The sequence below is a fragment of the Magallana gigas genome, chromosome 10 (assembly GCF_963853765.1).
Source record: "Magallana gigas chromosome 10, xbMagGiga1.1, whole genome shotgun sequence".
NCBI classification, from domain to species: domain Eukaryota; kingdom Metazoa; phylum Mollusca; class Bivalvia; order Ostreida; family Ostreidae; genus Magallana; species Magallana gigas.
Window position 1 is genome coordinate 32,359,476 of NC_088862.1, and position 26,239 is coordinate 32,385,714.

Below are 26,239 nucleotides of genomic sequence, written 5' to 3' on the forward strand. Positions count from 1 at the left end.
CCCTTCAAACCTTTCAGTTCAACCTCTTCGATGACTATACTCTGTTAATCAATATTTGCATTTTACAAAATTTATGTTTAAAATCAGTGTATGTTGTCATTGCTTCGTTGAAGTAACTGTACAAGCTTCTTCACCCTATTAATTAAGAAAAAGAAATTAAGAATGCGAGTGCAAATATTTTCAATTATTTTTACACTAATGACAAGATAGTATAACAAACAATATTTCAAAAAGAGGCGATAGCCAAAAATTAGTCCCGCCCGTGAAAAAAAGGATAGCTTTCTATATTTTTTTTTACAATATCTCAGCTTTTGAAAATGTTGTTTCTCTTCCGTTCTGTAAGATTTATTGTTCCTAGACCCCTTTTGACACCCAACGATCACGTGACAAATGTAGCTTATATAAACAAAGATAAATTGAGTTTAATTGTATCAGAACTAAAGTTGCGTGTTATTTTGATGGGAATTACTGCTGCACAGACATCATTAGCTTTATGTTATGAACAAAAGCTATTTGAATAAACATGTACTTGAATCTTATTCTAATCTTAAATGCTTGCAATAATACGTATAAGAAATTTATTTATTTTATTTTAAAGCAAACCATTTTTCAGAAATTATTTTCACTTTATATACACCGTAAAACATAATGATTACCTTAAGAACCTCATATGATAGAGATATGTAAACATAAATTTTATTCGAAGACACCGAGTACATACCTGGATATTATGATTTCCTGAATTATGAAGACAAAAAAGATATACACTCAATAAAAATCATTTTCTCATCATATTTATATAAACCATCCACCATTTTATCCACCATTCACCATTTCTTTTATAAGATAGAACACAGAATGCTGTTGTTATCAAACTTTGAAAACAAAAGTAGAAATTTTAAAGAATGTTTGCGATCTGTTTTATCTTGCATGTTGACTTAATGTCCTTAAGACGACCAAGGTAAAACAGTTACGAGTGTAAATTCAATATCATGTAAAGGTTATCTCGAGTGATATAATCCACAAATACAGTGAATTAGGAACAAAGTAATAAAATAAAGAAATAATCAAAGTGATGTATCATGTTCGGTTATGGTTATCATGGAACATCAAGCCTACGACAATTGATGGATATAATGGTTGCTAACTGACAAAATGTTCATTTAATCACTATGACGTCATATTTTTCAAACGACGAATTTTTCTCTTAATTTGACATACAATGTATAATAAGCCTATTATAGACAAAAGACGAATGTTTTACATGTATTACATCTGCTACAAAATGTCCTTTGCTTTTCTCTAGCATGATGAATTAATGTCAGCTTTTCGCTTCCCTGAAGACATGCATTTATAAAGATATGACATAGATACATTTGTATTCAAAAGAAATTTGAGTGTTTCTATATAAAGATATGCTGATACCATCCCTTAATCATTACAATTGTATAATCGGCGACTTATAAATTTGTCACCCTCAATTATTTTATATTTATAACAGGCATATGATTTGTCTAAAATCATTGTACTTTTGGCAGTTTCCCTATACTATACAAGGATGCAATAATATAAAAAAAAAATCCAAAAAGCTACAAGGCTCTTATGTGCAACATTCGTTTTTTATTTGTTTTCTTTTATATAAGCATTCTACATAATTTTCGTGTGTGAAGTGTATTGTAATCTACTGCAGCATACCACCATATTCCATTATAACAAAAACAGGGTACTCAAAAGTTAAATTGTGATATCATGACGTCACAAACGTTGAACCCTGTTAAAGTGCAACAAAGTTCATCTTCAATTTTTCAATTAATTTAAACTTAACCATAAGATACTGTGGAATCATTATAATTCGTGATGGCTCAAATTTCATGGTACTCGTGGGTAGCCCTTCGCCACAAAAATACATCCCCAACGAAGAGTTATCTTTCTTACTGAAACTGGAAACCTACGCAACAAATTACATCCCCATGAATAGTCTAAAAACTCACAAAAACTCACAATCATTTAAAAGCGACCCCACGAAATTATATGATTGCACAGTAATACAGTAATTTTGAGGTATTATTCATATTAGAAGACAAGGCAAGAAGTTAACAAAAAATGTAGATAAGAGCGATATATCATACGAATAACTTCAAGATCGTGAACGCAGAAAATTAGAAACAATTCGTTATTACTTTGCACATAAATATTGAGTAAAAAAACCAAAACACAGCTTTCCATTTTTCGATACATATAATCTAATATAAAACATCAATATACAAATGAATTAGATAACATTTGAATAAGGGAACGGGTTCTGACGCGGACAAATGGCTTGCAGCCGGCTGCTTAAACTTGAATATTTCTTTCTGCATCTTTGCAATTGTGTTGGTAACATGCTATATGCTCTAGCTAGCTAGGGGCCCAATTTGAACATTATATTGAAAAAAAAATATCTCTACACTTATACAGGTTTTTTGTTTCTGCAAATCCTAAAATACTTGCTAGGAATTCTCTTTAAAAATTGGTGTTTTTTTTTTATTAAATTCCTCTAAAAAGAGAAAGTCTTTGTCTTTATTTGAATATTTTTTATATTCATTGGGTAGAACCCTGGTTGGTCATTGAATCGCCCATTAAATCTATCTTAAAATTTGAGACATTAGTTTGTGAGGCATAAACTACTATTTAGTCAAACCAATTCAAATATGTAGGGTTATATTTTCATTTAACTTAATATAGAGGTCTTCTTAATGAGGCTAGTACAATTAATGGCCTTCACTTTCCAGCCCTCTTAATTATCATTAAAAGTGTTAACTTTTGTCGCAAGTGTGAACAGAGTACAATCGTACTGACACTCGACAATCGGTGATAACCAGCTATATTGATTTAAATGTTGATAATGAAAATTCTAATTGGAAAGCACAAAAAGACAGCCATTTTGTACAGACGAAATGTATCAATCTTAATTGGTACATATCTAAGAAAAAAACTGGTTGGGTATTTCTTAAGGTTGTATAAACCTTACATTTTAAAGAAAATCAAACAACAGACAATAAAAATTAAGAAAAACAATACATCAGCTGCAGGATGCAAATGACGAAAAGGTTATCTATCTCAAATTTCTTTTCGATGTGAAATTGCAAATCCGAACTTCAAATCTCTTTGATCATTGAAACGATCTATCTTAGTTTGTATATTTTATAAAATCACCTTTGAAAATCCGATAAAATATTCTTTCAGAAGGGCTCAACTGTGGTATTTATATTTATATTTTATTTATTTCCTTTAGAAGAAGAGTTCTAAATAAACATATAGCCAAACAATCAATTTTGAAACGTAAAATATATTTTACTAAAATAAATGAAAAGCTAATAAGGCTAATTTAAGATTCCTCACTATCCACTATTGTTTAACATCTGTCTCTCTATGACGTCACAAAAATGGACCAATTACCAAAAATTATCAACCACCTTCACAAGTAGTCTTCTTTTTCAAAATATTTTGCCTTCCGGAGAAAAAGGCGCAATACTACATATTTAACATAACCACACTGCTATGAATATCGTATCTTTCAAAATCAATACTGTGGATACATATTTATTCATGGGGGTTAATGTTCATGGGTAGCCAAAATTTTCCTGGTACGTAGGGACGTCATTTTGTTGGTACCAAACTTCTGATAATTTTAATAATTATGAAACAAATTCTTGTATTAACGTCCGTAAGGGTGTAAATTCATGGACAAAAATTACCTACAAAAGCCTCGAACATTGGTCCCCCATGAACTATAATGATTCCACATTTGTTTATAATGGAGTAATTGGACAAGCATGCACTTAATGTTTTAGTTGACAAAGCAGATGAGAAAAACCAAATTATTGCTTCAAAACATGATTTGCTACACATTATATCATTTCTTTTTAAGACATCATTTGGATTTGTTTAATTAAAAGAAAAAATGTGAAATTTTATAATATTTTTGAACAAATCAAAAAAATATTTCACAAGCTAGGTACATGTACATTATTACATCAGGGTTTGTATGTTTTAATGAAACAAGGTCTCAAGATGGCGATTTTTTTGTGAAATTGTTTATGTTGGCTGATTTTACTTAGTACATCATAACATAGTAGTTCACTTATCGGGCTTGTGAACCGCAGATACTGAGTTCAAATCCGCTTGTTTATTGAATTAAATTTTAGGATGTCGTGTTTTCCCCCCAAAATGTTTCCTTTTTTTTATTATTCGACTTATATAACTTTTATGCATCATGATATCTTTAATGATGAAGTCGTGTTCTGCTGATTTATGAAATATTTTGAAGGCCATCTTGTGACGTAGTATAATCCTTCATACAGTGAGCGACCTTAGGTTACCTAGTTAACGACAGTTTCTAGATGTTTAACTGTTCCACGATCAATCACAATTAAGCAAATCAGTCTGCTTGATTGATGGTGAGACGTGATTATAACGCACGTGAGCACCTTCACTTTAGATGATCGCCCTAGTCAGCACCTGAAAGAAAATAATGATTAAAAAAAGAACAAGGATTAGAGGCATAGAAATGGTCGTGCTGGACTTGTCGTTTTAAAATATTTTGTTCTCCATGAAAAGTTTGTACGTACCTAAATGTACTTTGAAAGATGGTAATATGTTTTGAAATTTAAAAAGACGTATCTTTTTATAAATTTTCATATGATACATCTTTCTAACAATGATTAGAAATAGTCTGGTAATCCAATTTTATTTTATTTTTATCTCTCAAAAAATTATGAAACGTGTAGAAATGGAAAATACCTTCACATATCCTGGGTATATAATTTACAAGTACCCCGGGGGTTGTAGAGACGTGATTAAAGCATCTAAAAAAAAGCTTAGACTTTTGATAGTTGTTTCAGACAAAGACCATTTTATTGCTAGCCACTCAGCCATGGCTCTTTGAATTCTACGAGATTTTTCTCGCTATTGAGCTTAGAGGCCGCAATCTATGCATATTTCACTCGTAACCAGTGTCAATTCTAACTTGTTTTGATACAAGAAATAGATGGTTACGTCCTACAGAAGGTCCAAGATTTTGTTAAAATGGTCCTAACAGACATGGTATTCACAATTTGGGTATTCAGGTTCTCACTGTCTTGTTGTATAAGAACCCTGAATATATGTTTTTCATAGGTTGAAACTTGGCTTCATTTTATTTAGTTGAATTTTCTCTTTATTTAAAATGCATATTAAGAAAAAAAGATGGTTATGACGAAGACCTATTATTCATGATGAAGACTTATTATTTCTTTTACCAAAACAATTCGGTTCGTATCAAAAATATTTATGATGCATTAATCAGTGACACCACTTTTCATGTCTATTTCCGAAAATTGAGAACAAATAAAAAATAGTTAGGTAAGCTTTAATAACCATCATAAAATTATGTTGTCTGCATGTGATTCCTTTGATCGATACACATATAAACATTACTAACAAAACCGTTGGGGTTACACGGAACAGCCGTCAAAATGACCTAGATCGTTTCTATTTAGGAGAAACCATCTGTAGAAATACTGGGCTGTTAGTAGAATAAGAAATAAAGTTCTTGTTACGGTGAATGTTGCAGGATAACCCCCTCGGTCTCGCAATGTTGTTTGAAAAATAAATGCCTCCGCTAACGCCTCGGCTTTTATATTTCAAAACAACATTTCTCGACCTCGGAGGTTGTTCTGCAACATCCCCGAAAACTCGTAATTTATTTTAAGTTGTAGAAAAATGAAAATAAAGTGAAAAAAGAAATTCATACGGTAAAAAAGAAATCTCTATGAAAACTGTCATACAATCATTTGAAACCATAAATTAAATAAAAATTATATTTATAGAAAAAATGATAATATGCGTTGAAATTTATTCTAAACAAATGAAATAATCAATCTATTACAGAATTATATACATATCTTCTCTATTTAGTTCACACAAGAATATTGATCATGGTCCAAAAATAGAAACATTTAGGTTAAACGTAAGGGGCTAGCGGCTGCCTGGAATGTCCTAGAGAAAATTCTAAATGAAAAACCGTCTGACAATGACAGCGTCCGACATTACAGTTGGAAATTGAATTGTCTTTAACAAGAACTGCATGTCACGCATACATTAAATCAACTGCACAATCTAGTAGAAGATATTTTAGAAACAAGTCGGAAATAAAGCATTTGTCATGATCATTTAATGACATGAAAGGAAGTTGCAACAGAAACCTCTCGTAAATTAGTTCAAATTTATGTTAATTTCGGCGGATGCTGAATTTAAACGTATTTACGTTAAACAATTGCTATAATGGATTCTATGGTGCTAGGATAAATGAATAACATGTTCATCCGTCTTTAAAGTTTCATAAAGGGAAAACCTAAGGACGCAAGTTATATCAAAATGCATTTGTTTATTTGAATTGGAATTTCTTACAACATGCTTTGTTTAATGAAACGTCAATTATATACGATCTCTTTATGAAAATAAACTTTTAGACTTTCTACGACTTTCTACGGATTCTACACAAAAAAAATATAATTGATTGTTGCATACTTATGCAGCCAGTTGGCTTAAAAAAATGTGCCATTTAATTATAGTACATTTCTCTTTTCTCTCTTTTTACAAAAAAATTGTTTTGCATGTGTCAACTTTCTACTTACCTTATTTGGAAACGAATCTTCCAACTGACAAATTGTTTTGTTGATTACAGTTGACACATATATTGTACTGAAAAGTTGTTTATTTCGAAGTTTGTCGTCAGAACATAACATTTGAAAGAACGTCATAAATAGTAAACGTACATGTATGTATAAATCAAACTAGGTAAAAATATAAAGGTAAATTGGTTTATTCATTTTACATACATAAACATGTACATTTGAAATGAATATTGACGTCATTTTTAATTTTTTTTTTTCAATATTTAAGGTCAGACCCGACCTATCCTAAATTTTTTATATTTTTTTCCCTATCTTCACATTGTGAAGATTTCCACTTAGTAATTTTATAATTATATTTTTATGTTATGTGATTCTTTTTTTATTTAGATAAAAAGTGTTCAATTGAAAATATGGTATGGCTTTATCTAGAAGCATTCAAATGCATTTTTCAAGAAAAATTCGAAATATTTTATCTCTGAAAAGAGCTTGATAATGTGCCCTGACTTTTTGGGAATTGACAGGCTTAAATGTTTATAAATAATGAATAAAATATCAAGGAAAATTATATAAAAATTGGGAATGTCTCGTGTGTCCTTAAGTTTTACTCACATATTGTTTTCTTGTGTCATATGAAAGAAAATTAAGCTATTATATTTCATCGTCTATTCTAATGCACCTGTTTTTTTACAAAATTAAAATTAAGACAACATACCCAAAGACATACTTTTCATAAAAGACAATAGATTAAACGTTTTGAAAAAAAATTAGTTCAAACTTTTAAAGAATGGAAACATTTCAAGTTCTTATCACATTAAACTGATATTTTTTCCCATAGTTTTATTAGTCAAGCAAAAGAAAACAAAACTATTGAAAATAAATAAATCAAATATTCTTTTGAACTTCGTCGGAGATTTTATTGCGATTCACACTTAACTCTTGTTGCTTATGATTCTATTAATTCATTTTTTTTTTAAAGTCTTGAGTTAAGAATTTTGGGTCATGACATTAACTGAAGTCTGGTGGATAACAGTCTTCCAAGTCAAGTTGAAAAACCTGCAAACTCAATTAAAAATGTTGTGAATTGACCTACTAACCTCATTAATTGATATTGACAATTTTGCCAGCAAAGAGAGCAGAACATTTTGACATTTTACCGTTTTACAATCCTAGCCATAATTTACCATTGACTGATGATCGGATTCAAAGTATGGTCTAACTAATAGTGAACGTCCATGTATATTATAAGACAATGAAAATTTAGAACACCTGCTCAGACTGGTTAATAATTGATCACGTTTGAGAATCGAAGCCATTCGCTCTGTATATGTAATTATATCAGTCAATGTATGGTTGAATTTTTTTTTTACAGAAAAGGTCACGTCAGCATAATACATTACCAAGGTATCGGGAATTTAGAACTGAAACGTTTTATGCATAAACAATTTTTGCCAATCCTTTAGAATATAATGATTACATTTTAAATTCTCAAAAGCAGTTTCAAAGCATCCAAATGCATATAGAATGAAAAATGACAATGAATTAACATCTTCATCATGAACTGTTAGTAATAGGAATTTTAATGACATTTCTGTTACACTAGCAAAAACCTTTGATCAAAATCGTTGGAAATAAAACAAAAATGTGCTAAATACCTATATTCTAAAACGTTTTGTCCGTGATTAAACTGCAATTTAAGTTGTATGATTAGTAAGACAACAATTTGCATATCGCTAAAAGTGACATGCTCAAAAATGTACATTTGCTTTTTGTCGCCGTTTGCACATCCTGTCTCAAATGATGAATATTGACTTGGCCTTGCAGGGTTTGCATTGAAAGAATAACGTAAAAATAATTTTATTTAAATCGCAGAGTTACGTAAATATAAGGCAATATATTACGAATACGTCTTTGTTTCTTAAAATGAAACACAGTAAGCACCCACATTCGACGATTGATTTGCAATTCCAATTTTTGTGAATCATTACTCTTTTTGAGGAAATTCCAGAAATGCATTTTGTCTAGAAACAACAAAATAAAAAAACGTTTTAATTTTTACATACCGATAAAAAAATATCGAGTTCTCTCTGGTTTTAAGTGCACATTTTGATATTTTCCCTTGCAGATATATTAGCTAGCAATTCAAGAGATTTGTCTATTTTCTTGCATAACTATAATCCAAATATATCCCGAAAGTTAAAGTAAATTTTAGTTTCTTTTAACACAAGTTTACCTTATTTAACTAATATACTTAACTTTAGCAATATGGTTTTATTTTTTATATGTATTTATGTTACATATCATCTCTATATCTATGTTAAATGATATACTATGTATTCATTATATGTAAGTTAAAATTTTGTTTTCTTTTTATTAGTTTTATTTTAATAAACCCAAATGATGTACACACGAGTTTAACATACATTTAAAACACATAAAGCACACGTAATATAAACGTAAAATTTACTATTAAATGTACATTTACTCTACATGTGTTTACGATAATTATACATATATGCCAAACATATATGATCATTTTTCTGCGTAAGGTTATTTATCTCTACCGCTGTGTAAATCGTATTATTTTGAATTCTTTATAACACTTATGACACACGCAAATAAACACAAAAGTGCATTGATCTTTATAATGAGTTTTTACTAAGTAGGGTTTGAAAGGAACAATGGATGCACACATGTTAAAATTTCTGCTCTTATCAGAAACATAATTTATCATAATTGATAACATAAAATTACCCCCGAAGCTTCGCTATTCTTTTGGAATAGAAGATAAAATAGAAGAAATAAAAGCTGAAATACTTCTTCATCATTCATTTCCTTAAATATTTCTTAGCATACATAATTATGCATATTAAGTACCATTTTTCGCAACTTCCATTTCTCAAACAAAGGATCATTATTGAATCAGCTAAGTAATGAATATGAGCTACACCTTCAGATTTATAAAATGGATAATTTGATGAACAGCCCATTTTAAAATTGAAATAAGTCTTGAAGGGTTGTATCTATTTGAAATTTATAAACACAGAAAAGACAGAAGCAAAATGCTATACCCTGTGGAACTCGAAAAACCAATATTTCATACTAAAATAGGTAAGCAAAATAATGCTCCTCAAAATGGTAAAATACTTTTCATAGGCACGTAGCATATTATTTCATAGTAAGTGTGCGTGTGTGTGAAGGGCTGGGGGGGGGGGACTAACCCCGAAATCGAAACTTAAATTCTAACTCTGATGGTGGGAATATTGACCCTTCATAAATGTTACATACTAGAACAAACTAGTGCGCTAAACATCCAAATATAATTCTTTTATCTTGGAAAAGGAGGTGGGGTAAATTTACGAAAAAAAGTTTCCTGTATTTAAAGAGGGGGATTCAGCGCTACCCCTCCCCGAAGCCACGTGACTTTTTATATGGGCAGTTTCATATCCGCTCTATTTGTTGTCTTTTATTTTTTAACTTTATTTTCTATTTGAATTGCTGTTTTTTTCTAACTTTAAATAATTTTGTTTAGGCTTCAAACAGGATTAAGATAAGATACACACAAAAAGAAAGCATTATATCTTTTCTTAATTTGAAAAGTATAGAGAGGCTCTAATTCATGCTGTTTATTTCTCTACATTTTAAATTAAGTGGTCCACAATTAAAACCAGCTCTTTGAGTCTTGTGATTACATCTGATCTCTGTCTTTTTTTGAAATGAAATACTGTGGAATCATTTATATTCGTGGGGGCCAATATTCGTGGATTATGACTTTTTTGCTGATTCGTGGGGGTGTAAATTCGTGGATGCGCCGGGTACTGTTTCTTTCTAAAATTGTTTTTTGTTGAGGATTTATATTCATGGGGGAGGGCTACCCACGAATACCACAAAAAATTGACCCACCACGAATTCTAATGATTCCACAGTAGATGGGTAGATTGTTTAAGAAAGCGGGCTGGTATGGGCCATTTTAAAATTATATTGATCCTTTAGGAAAAGGGCTTTGTCAAAAAAGTGTAAAAATAGTCAAATTGAAAAGGTTTAAAAAATTTGAATTTAATTACAGCTTATATCGTTAAAATACATACATTGTTGGGATCACTTTGTCAAAATATGATTCTTATATTATGTTTTGAATTTTTATGACATAATAATATAATTAATTTATTATGATTCTATCGATCATCACATATTCTAAATTTCACCGCTTATAGTAAAAAATATCAGTGAAGATGTGGTGCTTATTTATAATTTTTAAAAAATGGAATGGTAAGCTCCATCCTCACAAAACAAAACAACTAAATGGAAAATTTCCGAGATCCTGTAAATGATAAATGATGGAATTTCTACTTAGTAATGTCCGTATATTAATGAATTTCTTTCATAAAAAAGAAAAGGATAAAAAAAATCGCAATCCATCATCATCCGAATCATGGGTTGTTTGAATCATGGACTTATAAGAATGAAGGGTTTCACACATGTGACTTGTCACAATATCTATATAAATTACAGAGGGTTCTATATCAATTGATTATTCTTGTATTGGAGAAGTAGTTAGCACTGATTATCATTACTGATCGCAAATGTCATCGCTCTCGGATTCTCGTGAACCAATCTACTATACAAATACAGGTAATATTTTGCTCGATATGCATTTTCTGTTATTGTACATGGTCTTCCGTCAAATTAAATTCTACCGTGGCACAACGGCGTTATCTGAAATCAATAGCCTTTTTCGTTGCAAAAGACAAAATATAATGATATGGTAAACATGTACAAACACTAAATTAAAATCAATTCTTAATTTCTACATTTATTGATCTTGAAATTTATGAAAACTCTTGTAATTTTATAGTCTTTATCAGTTGTTGTTATTTTTGGGGTAGAAAAGAGAAATTTTCTTTGTGCTTAAACTTTTATCATGATTCAAAAATGATTCATCTTGGCAATTTTCTACTAAGTTACAGATATACTTGAAATTTTTTTTCCAGAGCTTTATTTTGAAAAATATTTTTAAAAAGAATAACTATTTGTGTTTTCCTTACGAGGAATAAAAGTTAAAATATGGTTTCTGCCAAAAACGATTCTGTAATGATTTAAGTATTTCTTTTTTAATCAACTTAAACTACATTGAAACTGTCGCATAATGATTTCAGTAACGGCCAATTTCGGGAATTTAAAGTTCTATTTTTTTTTTACATGTTATTAAAATTTTAAAAATCTACTATAGTTGGGAGCTTACGTTTGCCGTAAAAGTCATGCACTAACAAATTGATCTATGTTGGAAAGATACTTCAGCTATAACATTTTGTTTAAAACTTTTATTTTCCTTAAGACGGTTTCAAAATGCCATAATCGACAGAATTAATTTGTGGCACACTATCTTAAAAGCTTTAAAGAACGCTAAATAGCGTTGTGTTAACTTATTCTTTATCTACTTGATAACTTTACGCTTAATAAAATGACACGAATGACTGATACATGTTTCCATTTTTACTTTTTTCTAAGAATTTCACATCCATTATTCATGATAAATATCAATTTCTTTCATAAGTGGCAGGTTGCAAAATAGCAAACAAAAGATCATATTAAATCATTAGAAGTTATATTAAGTCATTAGACATGCGATTTTATTGCTCTTGTGATAGAGCAGGAATAAAATACAAAAAAAATTATCAAACATTGCGCATTTGAACAGTATGACCTTGATGAGACGACACAAAATTAAGAACCAGTGTACTTTGTTGCTCAGAGACTTTTTGACTTTTGAAATGGGTTGTGCGTGTTTAGAAGTTACATAATACTTTCAATCATTGATAATGGCACGTCCGTGCATATTATTTACGTTTTGTCAGAAAAGTGGGCAAGCTTTAGAAATTTGGACTGATTATATTTTCGTTGGTCCGTGTATGATTGATGATGCAAGTTGTTGATTACAGACCTAAAGAAGCAAACACAAAAGATCAACCATATGACCTTTAATTGTTTTTTACTTCTTGTTGATGACATCAACCCCGAATGTGCATCACAGATTCAGTTTGATAGAGAAGCAAACGTCAGACTGGGAGGCGTTCGAGTAGAAATGATTGGTTTGTCTGATTACAAACAAGGGAGTCACATTGTATGAAATAGGGCTTCCTTTAATAGATTGGATATTTTAGGGTGTTGTGTTGAACGTTAAGGAACTATGTCGAATGTGAACTTAGGTATTTATTTTATATACTTTGGTTTTTTTTTTCAAAATAGTAACGAGAAGGATATATTGAAGTTTTACAGAAGTTGAAAATGTCGTCTTGAATAAAATAAATATAACAATAAAACAAAAACAAACAGAAGAAAAACAAAAGCAAATAAAAAAATTATTTTAAAACAAATAGACAAATCAGGCGATAAAATGTTCATATTATATGTTCTTCCTCCTTTTTTTAATAAATGTGATATGTAAAGGTTGCATACTAATTTGTTATATTGAACGATTTTGGTAGAACAATGCATAGAAAGCAGTTTATTAAATAAAAAGTCTTTAATCAGACTAATTTTTAATGTCTCCAACATAGATCTTTCTCGTACGGTGTTTAATTAACTTTGCTATTTGTCACTAAAATGTCACAAGATTCAAAGATTATTTTATCTCTGAAAAGAGCCTGATAATGTGCCCTGAGATTTTGGGAATTGACATGCTTAAATGTTTAAAAATAATGAATAAATATCAAGGAAAATTATATAAAAATTGGGAACGTCTCGTGTGTCCTTAAGTTTTACTCACATATTGTTTTCTTGTGTCATATGAAAGAAAATTAAGCTATTATATATCATCGTCTATTCAAATGCACCTGTTTTTTACAAAATTAAAATTAAGACAACATACCCAAAGACATACTTTTCATAAAAGACAATAGATTAAACGTTTTAAAAAAATGAGTTCAAACTTTTAAAGAATGCAAACATTTCAAGTTCTTATCACATTAAACTAATATTTTTTTTCCATAGTTTTATTAGTCAAGCAAAAGAAAACAAAACTATTGAAAATAAATAAATCAAATATTCTTTTGAACGTCGTCGGAGATTTTATTGCGGTTTACACTTAACTCTGGTTGCTTATGATTCTATTAATTCATTTTTTTTAAATTAAGTAATATTAGGAAGATTTAAGAATCACTAACTATATGGATTTTGTTAACATTTAAAAATTAATTGATATCTAAATGTCGCATTATTAACATTCAATACGATGAATAAATCATTAAAATGGCATGTCAAATCAATATCATGCAAAAACAACACATTTGTGAAAACTGAACTATACTGTAAATACTTAAATTCTATGAAATCTTTTAAGAATTCCAAAAAACACGTGAAAATAATCGACGTTTATTCATTATATTTATTTTTTAGAATGTCAAGCATCCACCTTTTTTTCAAACGGATGCATGTTCTGAAACGTGTATGAAATGTCATGTAATGTTTTTCTCCTAAACGTCACAACTTTTCAAAAATGCCGATCTGATATAAAGTCTTACTCGAACTCTTTCTATATCATTCACTTACTGTATAAGAGTTATTTTCGCCCCGTATTATATTCGCCTTTTTCATTTGTAAACGGTTTTGGACTGTCTTGAATTCGCTAAAACAAAGTTGTGTTTAAAGAGAAATAGTTTAAGATATAAGAATTCGCTCAAACTCTAATTCGCCCGCTAACAACGAGATTGGAAAGTTCGAAAATCAAACGGGGACGAATATCTCTCTCTCTCTCTCTCTCTCTCTCTCTCTCCATCATTTATATAGAAAAGGCAAGGATTTCATACTCTTCCTAGCTCTCTCTTTCTTTGTTATAGATCCTGAACTAGGATTTCCTCAGAAGGACTATGAAGAGAACTACAGTAGTCAAGTTTATCCTGTGACCTTGTCATGGCGAGATTGCAATGTGTTTGCTTTGCCGAAGAGAAAGCTATGCTGTCTCTGCAACAAGGAAGAGGAACTCCCCAAACGTATCCTAACCAATGGTAAGCGAGGCATTCTACTGTATTACTACCATAAGGGGGCTGGGTGGGCAAAAAAAATCAATGCCCGTCAGATCGGAAATTTTGAAAATGATTTGTTCGGCTATAAGGTTTTTTGTTAAGTCTATTTATTTTGACCTTTTAATTTTTTTTTTAAAATCTATATCCAAAATGTTCAATAGAAGAGAATATTATAAATACTAATACTGGCCACAACCAACCAGCCTTCATAAAAGCAGCTTACAACTGTAAAACCATTGATATAGCAATGCCATTTTTAAGCGAATCTCAGGGAATGTATTTATTGGTGTCAATGTCACCACTTAAGATGGTTTCCAAAACAATGAACAAAAAAGGCAATATAGCGTTGTTTTATTTTGCTGCTCCATCTTCTGCTGCAGTTTTGACTTTTTACAAAATGTCATGTCTTTTTCACTTTACAACTCATTTGGCATATCGAATAAATGCTCTTCAAAAAGATGTCATTTTTATAAGAGTAGCAACAAAACTGCTGACACAATCGGACACCAATGTATGTTGTGCGGGTTTTTAGCATACAAATCGGACAAATTTCTAAGAAATAAATTATTCAATAATGTTCCACTATGTGACTCATCTGTTGATTAATTATATGTACTTGTTTATCGGAGAGAACAAAACAAAAGCTACGTCTAGATGAGGGTTAATCTTAGTGCAAAGAGTAAAGCAAAATTATTGATTGTCTTTACGTCGCTCCTTACGGATGGGATTGCTTTTAACCAAACGATGAAAAAGAGAATGTAAGAAAGATTACCTTTTTGCTTAAGATCTTTGCAAAACCTATAAGCCAAAGGTGTATCGTGGTTTTAAATTTATTATCTACATCAAAGTGACTGTCTTAATTAGAGTTTACCTTTAATTAACAAAGGTGAAATCCCAAAGAGTTAATTTATGTAAAAAAAAACTTCCATGCGTCTCGATTAACGACTCCACCGTGATTACAAAAAGGATCATTATACATCAGAAAATAAGCTTATTACATCAATCGTGAATTATTATTTTTGTAAAAAGAAGAGCGATGGAAACCATAGATCTGAAACTGATAAATACCTCTTGTTAGAATGTTTAACCTCTAAATTAAGATTTCTTTCTCTATAAATGTCAAACAATCAAAGTTAATGTTATTCATATCAATCATGGTCTTGTTAAGCAGACAGGCCCACACCTATCTGTCACGTATATAAGTAATGTCAAATAATCAAATTTCTATACATTTTTGCAATATGTCCTTTTACAGATGCAAATGTATTTCATTAAGATATATTTAGACAAAATATACCTCTATGAAATTAAAAACATGATATACGTATGTAAAAGAGACTATTTAATTTTGAAAAAGAAATAAGACTAACTTCTGGTTTTTAATCATCGAATACTTTAACAACAGAATATATTGTGCAAAATGACATGGTTAGATATTTATTAGCAAATTTCCGACGAAACATGCGAGGTTGTAAATAGAAATTGATATCAATATTGCAGAGAAGGAGTGAGTACAATGCTTACGTTAATATCAGCGACAACACATTCCATAAAAACAACAAAACTAATTTTATGACATTAATTAAACGTAATAAACCTTGACTTACCTGTTGAAGACCCTTGATGCAAGACGGTTATTGAACCTAAAGTGACTGCTGAAAATACACAGAGTAGGCCAATAAATATCATGTCAAAAAGAATATGAACATTTTATAGAGGTACAGATCCTGTCATTCCAAAAAAAGGACTGACTCTTCCTCATTAATAGTTGCACCATTCTCTTGAAATCTTTAACTAGAAGAAGCCAATTTTCGTAAATTGCAATTTCTTAAAAATGTGTTACTGTGGAATCATAAGATTTTGTTGTGGCTCAATTTTCGTGGAATTCGTGGGTACCTCTCATCCACGGATTAACATCCTCCAAAAATTATTAAATATGGGTTATAAAGTCATATTTCCTTTTGTAGGTATAAGATAATACACGAAATTACGTCCCCACTTACTTTTAAAACTTTTACAATCCACGAAAATTGGCCCCCACGAAATTTAATGATTCCACAGTATTTTGAGGATTTGATGATTGTAATGATATACACATGGAATAAAAGAAAATGTATTCATCATGAATTTTAATTATTCATTTCTATTCAACTTGAGCGTTTCATCTATACTTTCAGTCAGCGGAATAATAAAACCAGGCAGACTTACAGCTGTAATGGGGGCGAGGTAAATACATTTTTACATGTTGGATGTGTAATCTTTGGAAGCAAAAAATAACAATTGATGTTTAAATAAACCTTAATGTTATTCATTTATATGATTCGACTTAAAGCAATTGATCAATTAAGATTTCTAAGATTAACAATTTATAAAATATATTAAGCTATGTAAAGTAAGGGTTTTTTTTTTATTTTAAAAAAGGAATATATTGTTATAATTTTTTTAAGGTAGAAGAAAGAGTTTTTGGCATTAATTATATGAGCTATCATCAATAAGAACCAACAGATGAAATACATTATCCACATATTGATTGACAATCATGATTTTTAACCATTTTTGAGACTCAATATTTAAAAAAAAAAAAAAAGGTTCGTCATAATTTTTTTCCTAAGTGCTTTCCCACCTAACTGTACTGCCAATCATTTCTAATAGTGGAGCAGGCAAATCAACTTTGATGAACATGCTGACATTCAAGAACAGAGGATCCCTACTCATCCAAGGGGAGATAAGAGTGAATGGAGTGTTAATGGACAAGGACAAAATGTCAAACCTGGCGGCGTACGTGCAACAAGATGACCTATTTATAGGGACCATGACTGTGCGCGAACACCTCGTATTTAGAGTAAGTCTAAAGAGAGAAAAAAACAGATTTTTTTATTGTGAGTAATTACTAATGCTTACGTTTGTGTCTCTTACTTTTACTTAATACGACGCAGTTCGTCGTTTCAAGGCTGGATTAGGTTATTTTTGTATGATCATAGTTTCAACTTGAACTTTTATTGCTGCCACTTAAAGAACATTGTCCCATTTAATCACGATACCATGACAACCTTGTATTGAATGAATCATTTAGAGGTACAATTAATGTGTTCAAACTTGAGGTTGATAGTTCATTAGGCAGCAAAACTGCAATTAATCATCTTTATTTCTGTCGATTGTGTTATAGTTATTTTTACATACTTTTAGGCAATGCTAAAAATGGATGGACATGTGTCAAAAGCTGACAAACTTCAACGTGTAGAAAACGTCATGCAAGAGGCAAGATTATTCATTTAGATGCACTTTATACCTACAATGTTCTGTCCTTGTTATATAAGCGCAAATACCTATCAATTTCAAAATCAATTTAAGAATTTATTTCACGTGCGTCATTAACACTTATTTAAAAGGTCTATAAAACTTAAACATAATTGTACAAGATAACACAGAAAGTTATTGTATTATCAATATATTATCAATAATTTTTTTGACAATAAATGATGTCTTTTTAGTTGGGACTAACGAAATGTGCAGATACTTTTATTGGAACCCCTGGAAAAGTTAAGGGCATTTCGGGTGGAGAGATGAAAAGACTCTCTTTTGCATCTGAGGTAAAACTTTATCATATACAAGGGCATCAGTTATTCTTTAAAGGAATAGTTTAAAAAGTGTTCGGTTGTTGTTTCTTTTTCTTTTTTTACTGTTTTAAAGAATGAATCAATAGCTACCCATTTTCGCGATCAAACAATTTGTTAGTACCAATCGTAAACCATATATAAGAAACTCAGTTTGATATAAGTAAATAAAAGGTGTCCAAGTAGCGTAGTGGACAATGCACTCACTTTTCACCGCTGCAACCCGAGTTCGATCCCCGTGATCGACAGTGGTTGTATGTGGTATGGTATGGCGGTCGCCCGCTTGGACACGTGGGTTCTCTCCTGATACTTCGGCTTCTTCCCACACCAATGATCCCCTCGCACTATCATCCGTGCTAACGAGAGATATTAATATAAGTTGTAGAGCTTGTTTATCAATCGTTGTAAAATAAATAAAAAGTTCAGTTCAGTTATAAAAGTAGTAAGTTAGCGTAACTTTAATATGTTTTATGATATACTTACAAGTTAGACTGTTTGTGCAATTTCAGTTAATTACGAATCCTCCTTTGCTGTTCACTGATGAAGTCACTTCCGGTCTTGACTCGTTCATGGCCCTCAGTGTTGTCCAGTCCCTGAAGACAATGGTTCACATGGGTCACACCATAATGTGCACCGTCCATCAACCTTCCTCGGAGGTGTTCGAATTGTTCGATGAGTACGTGTTTTTCTGCAATATTCTTTTTATCCATCTCATTTAAATGCTTGCATCGATGAACAACAACAAAAAGACAGAAAGAAAGAAATAACAAGATTTTAAAAAAAAAATGTTAAACATTCCTTTACAATAACAAAATTTTGTATTGTATTTATAAAATTCAAAATTTTAGTTTGAAAACGTTTGAGTGAGGAAATAATTAACGATACATCTGAAACAAAAGATGATGTAAATATGCACGGCAAAATGCAAATTATATCTATGGTATTTTAGTTTTATGATTTTATACATCCTATAAAAAGATTGATAGGACTAAAATCAAATAATATAGATGTCTTTAAACGTAACTCAAAATTTTAAAGAAATGTCATGTTTTCAAATTGCTAAATCAGACTTTGCTTAAATGTGTGAATGTGATTGCATTTCTTATCTGATTGTATGAGATTATATAACTTACCATGCATTTTTTGCAGGATTATTCTAATGGCAGAAGGCAAAGTTGCATTTTCTGGTCCAGTCACACATGCGTTAGAATTCTTCAAAAGGTACATTTTCCTGAATTGTTATAGCAGACGATAGCAGATTTCTTCATGTAAAATATTTCATGACTTCATAACATCTTTCAGCTATATGCCTTTCCAACTAGCGTTGTTTTAAATTAAAAGTCTAAATTTTTTGTTCTGTCGGTCCTTTCTGCCTTTTGAACTATAGTTTTTTATGAGCAAAAATGTTGTGGGTTATAGATCTACACTGTTTTATAAATGTTTTTTGGTGATAATATGTTTTCGTGTATTTTGTAGTGTCGGTCACCCATGTCCTATGAACTACAATCCAGCCAATCACTTCATACTGACGCTCGCGATAATACCTGGCTTTGAGTCAGAGTGCAAAGGTCGAGTAGAGGTGAGGTTTTGTGTATGGTTTTGCTCAAAACCAATGTTTGAAATCAGCGATTGTTTTACAAAGATAATTTGGTCATAAGCTTAATATTGTACAACTTTAAAGTTAAATTTTATATGTTTAAAATTTAGCACCAACTAGTATTTCAAATGAATTAGAATTTTATTATTATTTTATGCAATGAAATTTTGATAACCAATTCAATTATTAAACCGATACAAAAAGCAAAACCCCTGTGATACTTCAAAAGATATGCGGGTGTTTCCATAATTTTACTTTTAAAAACTCCAAAATCTCAATTTTAGAAAATGTGCGAGCACTATGACAACAGCCAGGCGTCTAAAAAGTTGGAATATTTCGAAACAAACCAGGACCCCTATGAAAGAAGAATGTCCCAAAAACTGGTTAGAAACTGTTTGACCTTTCAAATTTATTGTTGTTTAAGTGTGATATTCATCTTGATATTTAAATTCAAAGATCATCTAATTTAATGGAAACAAGCTCTTTTGCATGCCCTTATGGATTGTTATGTTTATTAACTTTTTAAAAAAAATTGTTTTACAGCTTGAAGAATCAATCCATTCAATTTCAAGGTAGCGTGAGTTTGTATTTTTGAAAGTGACTCATATAAATGAAAATGTTTGCGTTCTAGTTGTAAATGATAAAATTTTTATTAACATGTACATTCTGTTTAATTATTGCAGTAACGGTCCGTCGTACTTTCAACAATTAAGAAGCGTACTGTGGAGAAGTTGGATCACTAATATACGGGAGCCCATGCTGGTCAAAATCAAATTTGCCCAAACACTGGTAAGATTATTTTAATAATGTGGAAGAATTCAATATTTGTTTAAAATGCGTTACCGGGTATTTCATTTACTGAGTAGAAAATATTACACTTGAATAAAAGCTTTTTATGACGTCACAATCGCTGGCACGATAAACTGTTTCAATCTGCATGACTTTACATTTCTATTTTGTACAACTTCTAACCTATTTACATTCAGTGTATATTAGCAATCTGCGACGTTAACTTTCCTATAAAAACACTTAAGTTTTATAATGACGTCACAAACGTCGAAGGGCAAATCAGGGTTAATGCTTGTGACTGTTACAGTGGCCCTCCATTAATTTGAACTTACCGTTAGGGTAATAAAGCAATTTTGAGGTATACATCTTTTGCAGACAAAGCAAGAATTTTTAAAAATATACATAAATATAAACAGTGAATGCTTAAATGCAACAAATTCTTATGATGGAAAATTTGATGAAATAATGATGGAAATTTAACAATATTTGACCAAAAAATATGTTTTAAAATTTTTGGAAAAGATAAAAATTATAAACCTCTCAGCGGGATTTGAACCCATGACTTACAGACTTGCAGATAACGCTTTAAACCATTGCACTACGCTGTTAGGTATCACTTTCGTGGGGAAAAAATTATAAAATTATAGTTGATTTTATTGTTAATCAGTTCGATTGGAAGTACGTCACAATATGAAGTGTCCCATATCACCTTATAATTCGTTTTTATTGCCTTAAAAATCTCATTGTCCTCGTTTTGCATTATCGTTTGTCATTAGTTTGGTATTTTACATGATTCTCGTCTTTGTTTCCAGATATTCGCCTTGTTTATGGGACTCGTCTATCTGAAGACAAACAATGACTACATCCAGGAGGATATCATGAACATTAACGGAGTTATCTTTCTTCTTATCATCAGTTTCACCTACAACAACTTGTTCCCAATTCTCAATGTAAGACATAATTAGCTACATTCTTACTGTGGTTTCATTTATATTCAAGGGTATCAATTTTCGAGGATAAAGTGAAAATCACAGTTTCAAGGATACGTAAATTCGAGGCCAATGACCCTATCAATACAAAATCTTAATAGAAATTGCACTTAGATGAACATTTTATTTCGTGAATCAACTTAACAACGAAATCCACGAAAATTGATATTCAACGAATATTGATAAAACCACAGTATATTGCATCTGATCTCTTTGTTACATTGTATTAAATATAAATATACTAGATTCTTTAAAGTGCTTGGGTAATAATGAATGGTTTACAAGAATTTGTATGGAATCGAAAGTAAAATTTAATTACAGATACACGTAGAAATAAATACATGCATATTACGAGTTCTGGTATTTTTTTTATGGAAAACTTAAAATCACGTTACAGGTATTTCCAAAAGAAATTCCAGTTTTTCTGAGAGAACATGGAACGGGTCTATACCGAGTTGATGTTTACTATATAAGTAAAATGCTTATCGAGGTTTGTTGACTGTTCACCTAAGCTTCTCCTATACATTTCAAACTACAGTTGACAGTTTTGCATTGAATATTAATTATAATATCAACTTCCATTTAGTCATAGATTTATAGGTTTATTTTACTTTTTATAGGTGCCATTCTTAATAGCTGATACGGCTATACTAATAGCCATCGTTTACTGGATGAGTGGTAAGTTCAGAAATAAAAATAAACAAAACTTTAATTATAAATGACATTATTATAACTCATTATAATAATTTTATCTAACGCGTTATCTGATTGGTGCTAGACAATCACGTGTCATGGCAATAAAACTTCATATTTCCCTGTCATCGTGATATTTTTCATCATATTCCGTTATTGCATTACAATAGTTGAAAACCGATAAGATTCCGATGTATTATAAATTATCCCTGTCGTTCGGTATGATGAACAATCTATTGCATGGACGTTTGTGAGGTATTTAAAAGATTTATCCCCCCTCCCCCGAAAACTCACATGATTCTCACTTGGGGAATAAATCTTCATATAACCCACAATCATGCAATAAATATATTATATATTCAAGTTCTTTTGAATTTTGATGTCTACATAAACACCAATCAAAATCAGCCTACATTAAAAAATACAAAAAATGTCATTTCACGATCAAATATTTTATTTTCCAGGTCTGACACATGATTCGTATACATTCATTAATGCCGCCATTATTTCTGTGTTGGCATCTGCTGCTGCTTCTTCTTTTGGTAATTTTATGTTTTTTGTCTCTTGAGATGGTTGATACTAAGAAATGGAAATGAGATGAAGTATTTTGCCATTCTTAATAGTCACGCAAACTCTTAGGAACCCATTTCTAATTTTTTTTTATCTTTGTGTGTACAGGATACGCCATCTCTGCTGCCTCCCCCTCAGTAACAATCGCCCTGACCCTGGGGCCTCTCCTCATGACGCCATTTCTCCTGTTTGGAGGATATTTTCTTAACAATGGGTAAGATTCGAATTCACAATTACACATCTTTTTTGCGTATATTTGCTCTTTAAAAAAGGTGACATTTTAAAATCAACATATCTGATATTGTTGTTTTGTGATTTCCTTTACGCTTGAAGTTAAACACCCGTTACAATTGAATGAGAACTTTACGTCCGAGTTTTGTTGTTTTAGGTCTGTGCCAGATTATTTCATTTGGATCAAGTACACCTCGTGGTTCTTGTACAGCAATGAGTTGATGATCGTGAATCAGTGGAGAGATATTAATCATATAAGTATGTATATACTATTCTTAATGTTCTTAGGGTCTACCGGTATTCATTGATTCACAAAAATATTAGAAATATGTAGCTATGTTAGTAAATATTCATAAATTCTTTTTTTTAAGGTTGTGATGAAGCAAATTCAACTGTTTGCATTCATAATGGGAAAGACGTTATACAAAGTCTTAATTATGATGAGGTAGGCGTCTGATATGAACACTCTTCCTTTATATTTAATTGTTTTTATTTATTCTAAGGGTGTTGACAACAAAGTCATGCTTTCTTCGGTGCATCTTACGCATCTTGATCAAATTTTAAATAAAACATTTTGAAAATTGAAAGCTTTTTAATAATAAGGAAAGCATGCGCTTTAATTGAACGTTGTAAAATTTTTAAAAGTGGGGTATTTAATGCGATTTACAATCTATTTTTTTAATACTTTTTTTCAGAACAATTTTGTCCTGGATCTCACCATGCTCTCGTCGTTAATTGTGCTGTACCGTTTCTTAGCCTTCATTATTCTTCTTGTGAAAACAAAACTTTCCAAGTGCTAAAGTTCCAACCCGTCTTTGACACGATGTCCCTTATTACTACAAAATGGCAAAAATTAAGTGCACACAGCGAATCCACGAAGCAAGATCAAATGTTGGAGGACTCTATATCGTATTTTTCTCTTGTTTTAATTATTTTGCAAGCCAAAAGGTTAAACATCAAACTGTAGAAAATGGATTAATAATATTCTATGAGAGAAATGCTGTTTTTTAAATCAATTATGCCAATTTGGTCATTTTTGTTTTTGTCGCAGGCGACAGCTAACTACAAATTCACGATGCAAAAAAACATAACATGCAAATTTGTTACTATAGTCTGTTCTGTTCAACCATGATTGAAGTGGTTCTGAAGATGACAGTATTCTGAGTATTCAAAGACTCGCCTTATATCACTTTAGTTGCAATTTCCGTAAAACGTAGTTTGACTCTGCACTTTAGAATACACTTTACCGGAAGTTGAAGGAATTCGTAGAAGCCACCTTTAGTCTTTCGTTTTAATTTATATAGTATATTATTCATTTTATTGCTAAAATACATGTGCAATGTTTAACTTTGTTTTTATTTGTTGTTCACAATTTTTTTTTGTAGTCCCTGTCTGTCTGAATAGTTTAATTATTTTCAAGAAATCAATTATCTTAACAACAGTAATAAATAGGGTTTTGAACCCATTGCAAAGTTTTTATGCGATTAAGTAGGAACTTATCTTTAAGATGGCTCGATAGTCGTGGTCATTTATAGACTGTAATGATCTCGTTAAAAAGAAGAGCTCTACATAAAGATATAAGAAAATGTCCTAATTCAAAAGGTAAATAATATTGATATTTACTTTACTTAATTAAAGTTTAAAGCTTAAGGCATCAAATCTTAAGATTAAAGGTAGATCTGATGGTAAATCTGTTGACCACTCAGCCTCCTTACCGGTTTTTTTTTATATCATTTCTATCATATCCTATATGATTTATTCTTTGATTTTCTTATAATATTAATCGCTTTAAGAGATACATTATATGGATTTTATTTGTTCTCTTTTACGTTAAATTCGTTAATCATGATTCAGTATTTTTTATTTTTGATGTTCTATATTTTGTATTGTACTATGAGTAAAATATAATTTATGTACATCGTCCATTTATATGCAATAAAATAGTAAAACCTTCAGTTTGTTTTATCTTCATTGAAACTATCTATAATTTATGATGACGAACGAAAACTAGACATATTATCTGACACAACACGTCTTCAAATAGAATTAAAATACTGTTATATTGACGTATAACCATTTCACAGTCGGGACTTTTTTTACTTCTGTTTAAGCGGAATTGATATCAGAAAATTCCGTAATGCATTCAAAATGGAAACTCTTATACACAAGTTTCATAAAAGAATTTGTCTGCATATATACCTCGTTCTAGTTTCTTTGCATCATATTTATTTTGATCCTTTGAAACTTAAACTTAGTCAACTATTAACGATGCAACTATTTAAGTGGAAACGGATTAATGGGGAAGATAGACCAGTAGGAACATAAAAGTGTTAAAAACTCCAATAATTCTTAATTCAACTTACATCTGCCAATAAGTCAATTGTTATGATGGTCTGCAAATACTGTTATCCGAATTGTCTTCCAAAATCGTGTCAACAGAAGAATTACACACAAATACACATTTTCACTTTTTTATCATTCTAATTTTGATATATTCGGCGTATGCATTTTACTATTAGGGATGGTGTGTCAGACATCTTAAATCAATGTTAAAACCAATTTGATACATATTTCCATTGATATGAGTGCACTTGTTTGAAGATAGTCATTGTTAGATCTCAAACACCTGGATCCTATAATATATGACTTTAACAGTGTTTGTGAATAAGTATTTAAGTCTGGAAAACAAAGATAAAATCAGATTGCATTACAATCATTGTAAATTAATGGAATTCATGAAGAGCGTTTGAATAATATTGATTGGGTTGAAACTCGGTTAAGCATTGAATGAATTATGCTTATCAAAGAAAATCGTTTGTTTTTAAATCAGATTTTAATCACATGTATGCTCTTAATTGCATGCACTTTTTATTTATGTACGCTAAATCTTTAAAAATACTTTCTTGAATTTTTCTGGGACTTCAAACAGCGAAAGTTTGCGAGATAAATCCAAGAAAGATAACTCATCACATTCTTTGTGAAAAACAAATATTTAATCATCAGAGTAATACTTTTGCACTAAACAATACTTCGTGAATCTGCAATTTAAAACAACAACAAAAACAATAAATAACTTCACTGT

At 30.6% G+C, this 26,239-nt stretch overlaps 1 protein-coding gene across 2 annotated transcripts; it reads left to right on the forward strand.

The window, feature by feature from the left end:
- Nucleotides 1-11,129: 11,129 nt before the first annotated feature.
- Nucleotides 11,130-25,112, forward strand: LOC105333034 (protein white). 2 transcript variants are annotated; one of them, XM_011435830.4, is made up of 20 exons: nucleotides 11,130-11,285; nucleotides 14,489-14,656; nucleotides 16,852-16,900; nucleotides 17,327-17,516; nucleotides 17,861-17,932; nucleotides 18,166-18,264; nucleotides 18,798-18,964; nucleotides 19,438-19,509; nucleotides 19,765-19,867; nucleotides 20,170-20,268; nucleotides 20,429-20,457; nucleotides 20,569-20,674; nucleotides 21,487-21,624; nucleotides 22,061-22,153; nucleotides 22,284-22,341; nucleotides 22,821-22,898; nucleotides 23,035-23,140; nucleotides 23,315-23,415; nucleotides 23,529-23,602; nucleotides 23,853-25,112. In XM_011435830.4, the coding sequence occupies exons 1-20, from the start codon at nucleotides 11,237-11,239 to the stop codon at nucleotides 23,955-23,957; spliced, it is 1,956 nt and encodes a 651-aa protein (XP_011434132.2). In that variant the 5' UTR covers nucleotides 11,130-11,236; the 3' UTR covers nucleotides 23,958-25,112. The 2 variants fall into 2 exon arrangements, with proteins under 2 accessions (XP_011434132.2, XP_011434133.2); XM_011435831.4 differs by lacking the exon at nucleotides 11,130-11,285 and adding an exon at nucleotides 12,718-12,859.
- Nucleotides 25,113-26,239: the final 1,127 nt, after the last annotated feature.

Coding starts and splice junctions, on each gene's coding strand:
- LOC105333034 (XM_011435830.4), top strand. CDS start 11,237: ATGTCATCGCTCTCGGATTCTCGTGAACCAATCTACTATACAAATACA. Junction 16,901..17,326: donor ACAGCTGTAATGGGGGCGAG/GTAAATACATTT, acceptor CATTTCTAATAG/TGGAGCAGGCAAATCAACTT. Junction 17,517..17,860: donor GCGAACACCTCGTATTTAGA/GTAAGTCTAAAG, acceptor ACATACTTTTAG/GCAATGCTAAAAATGGATGG.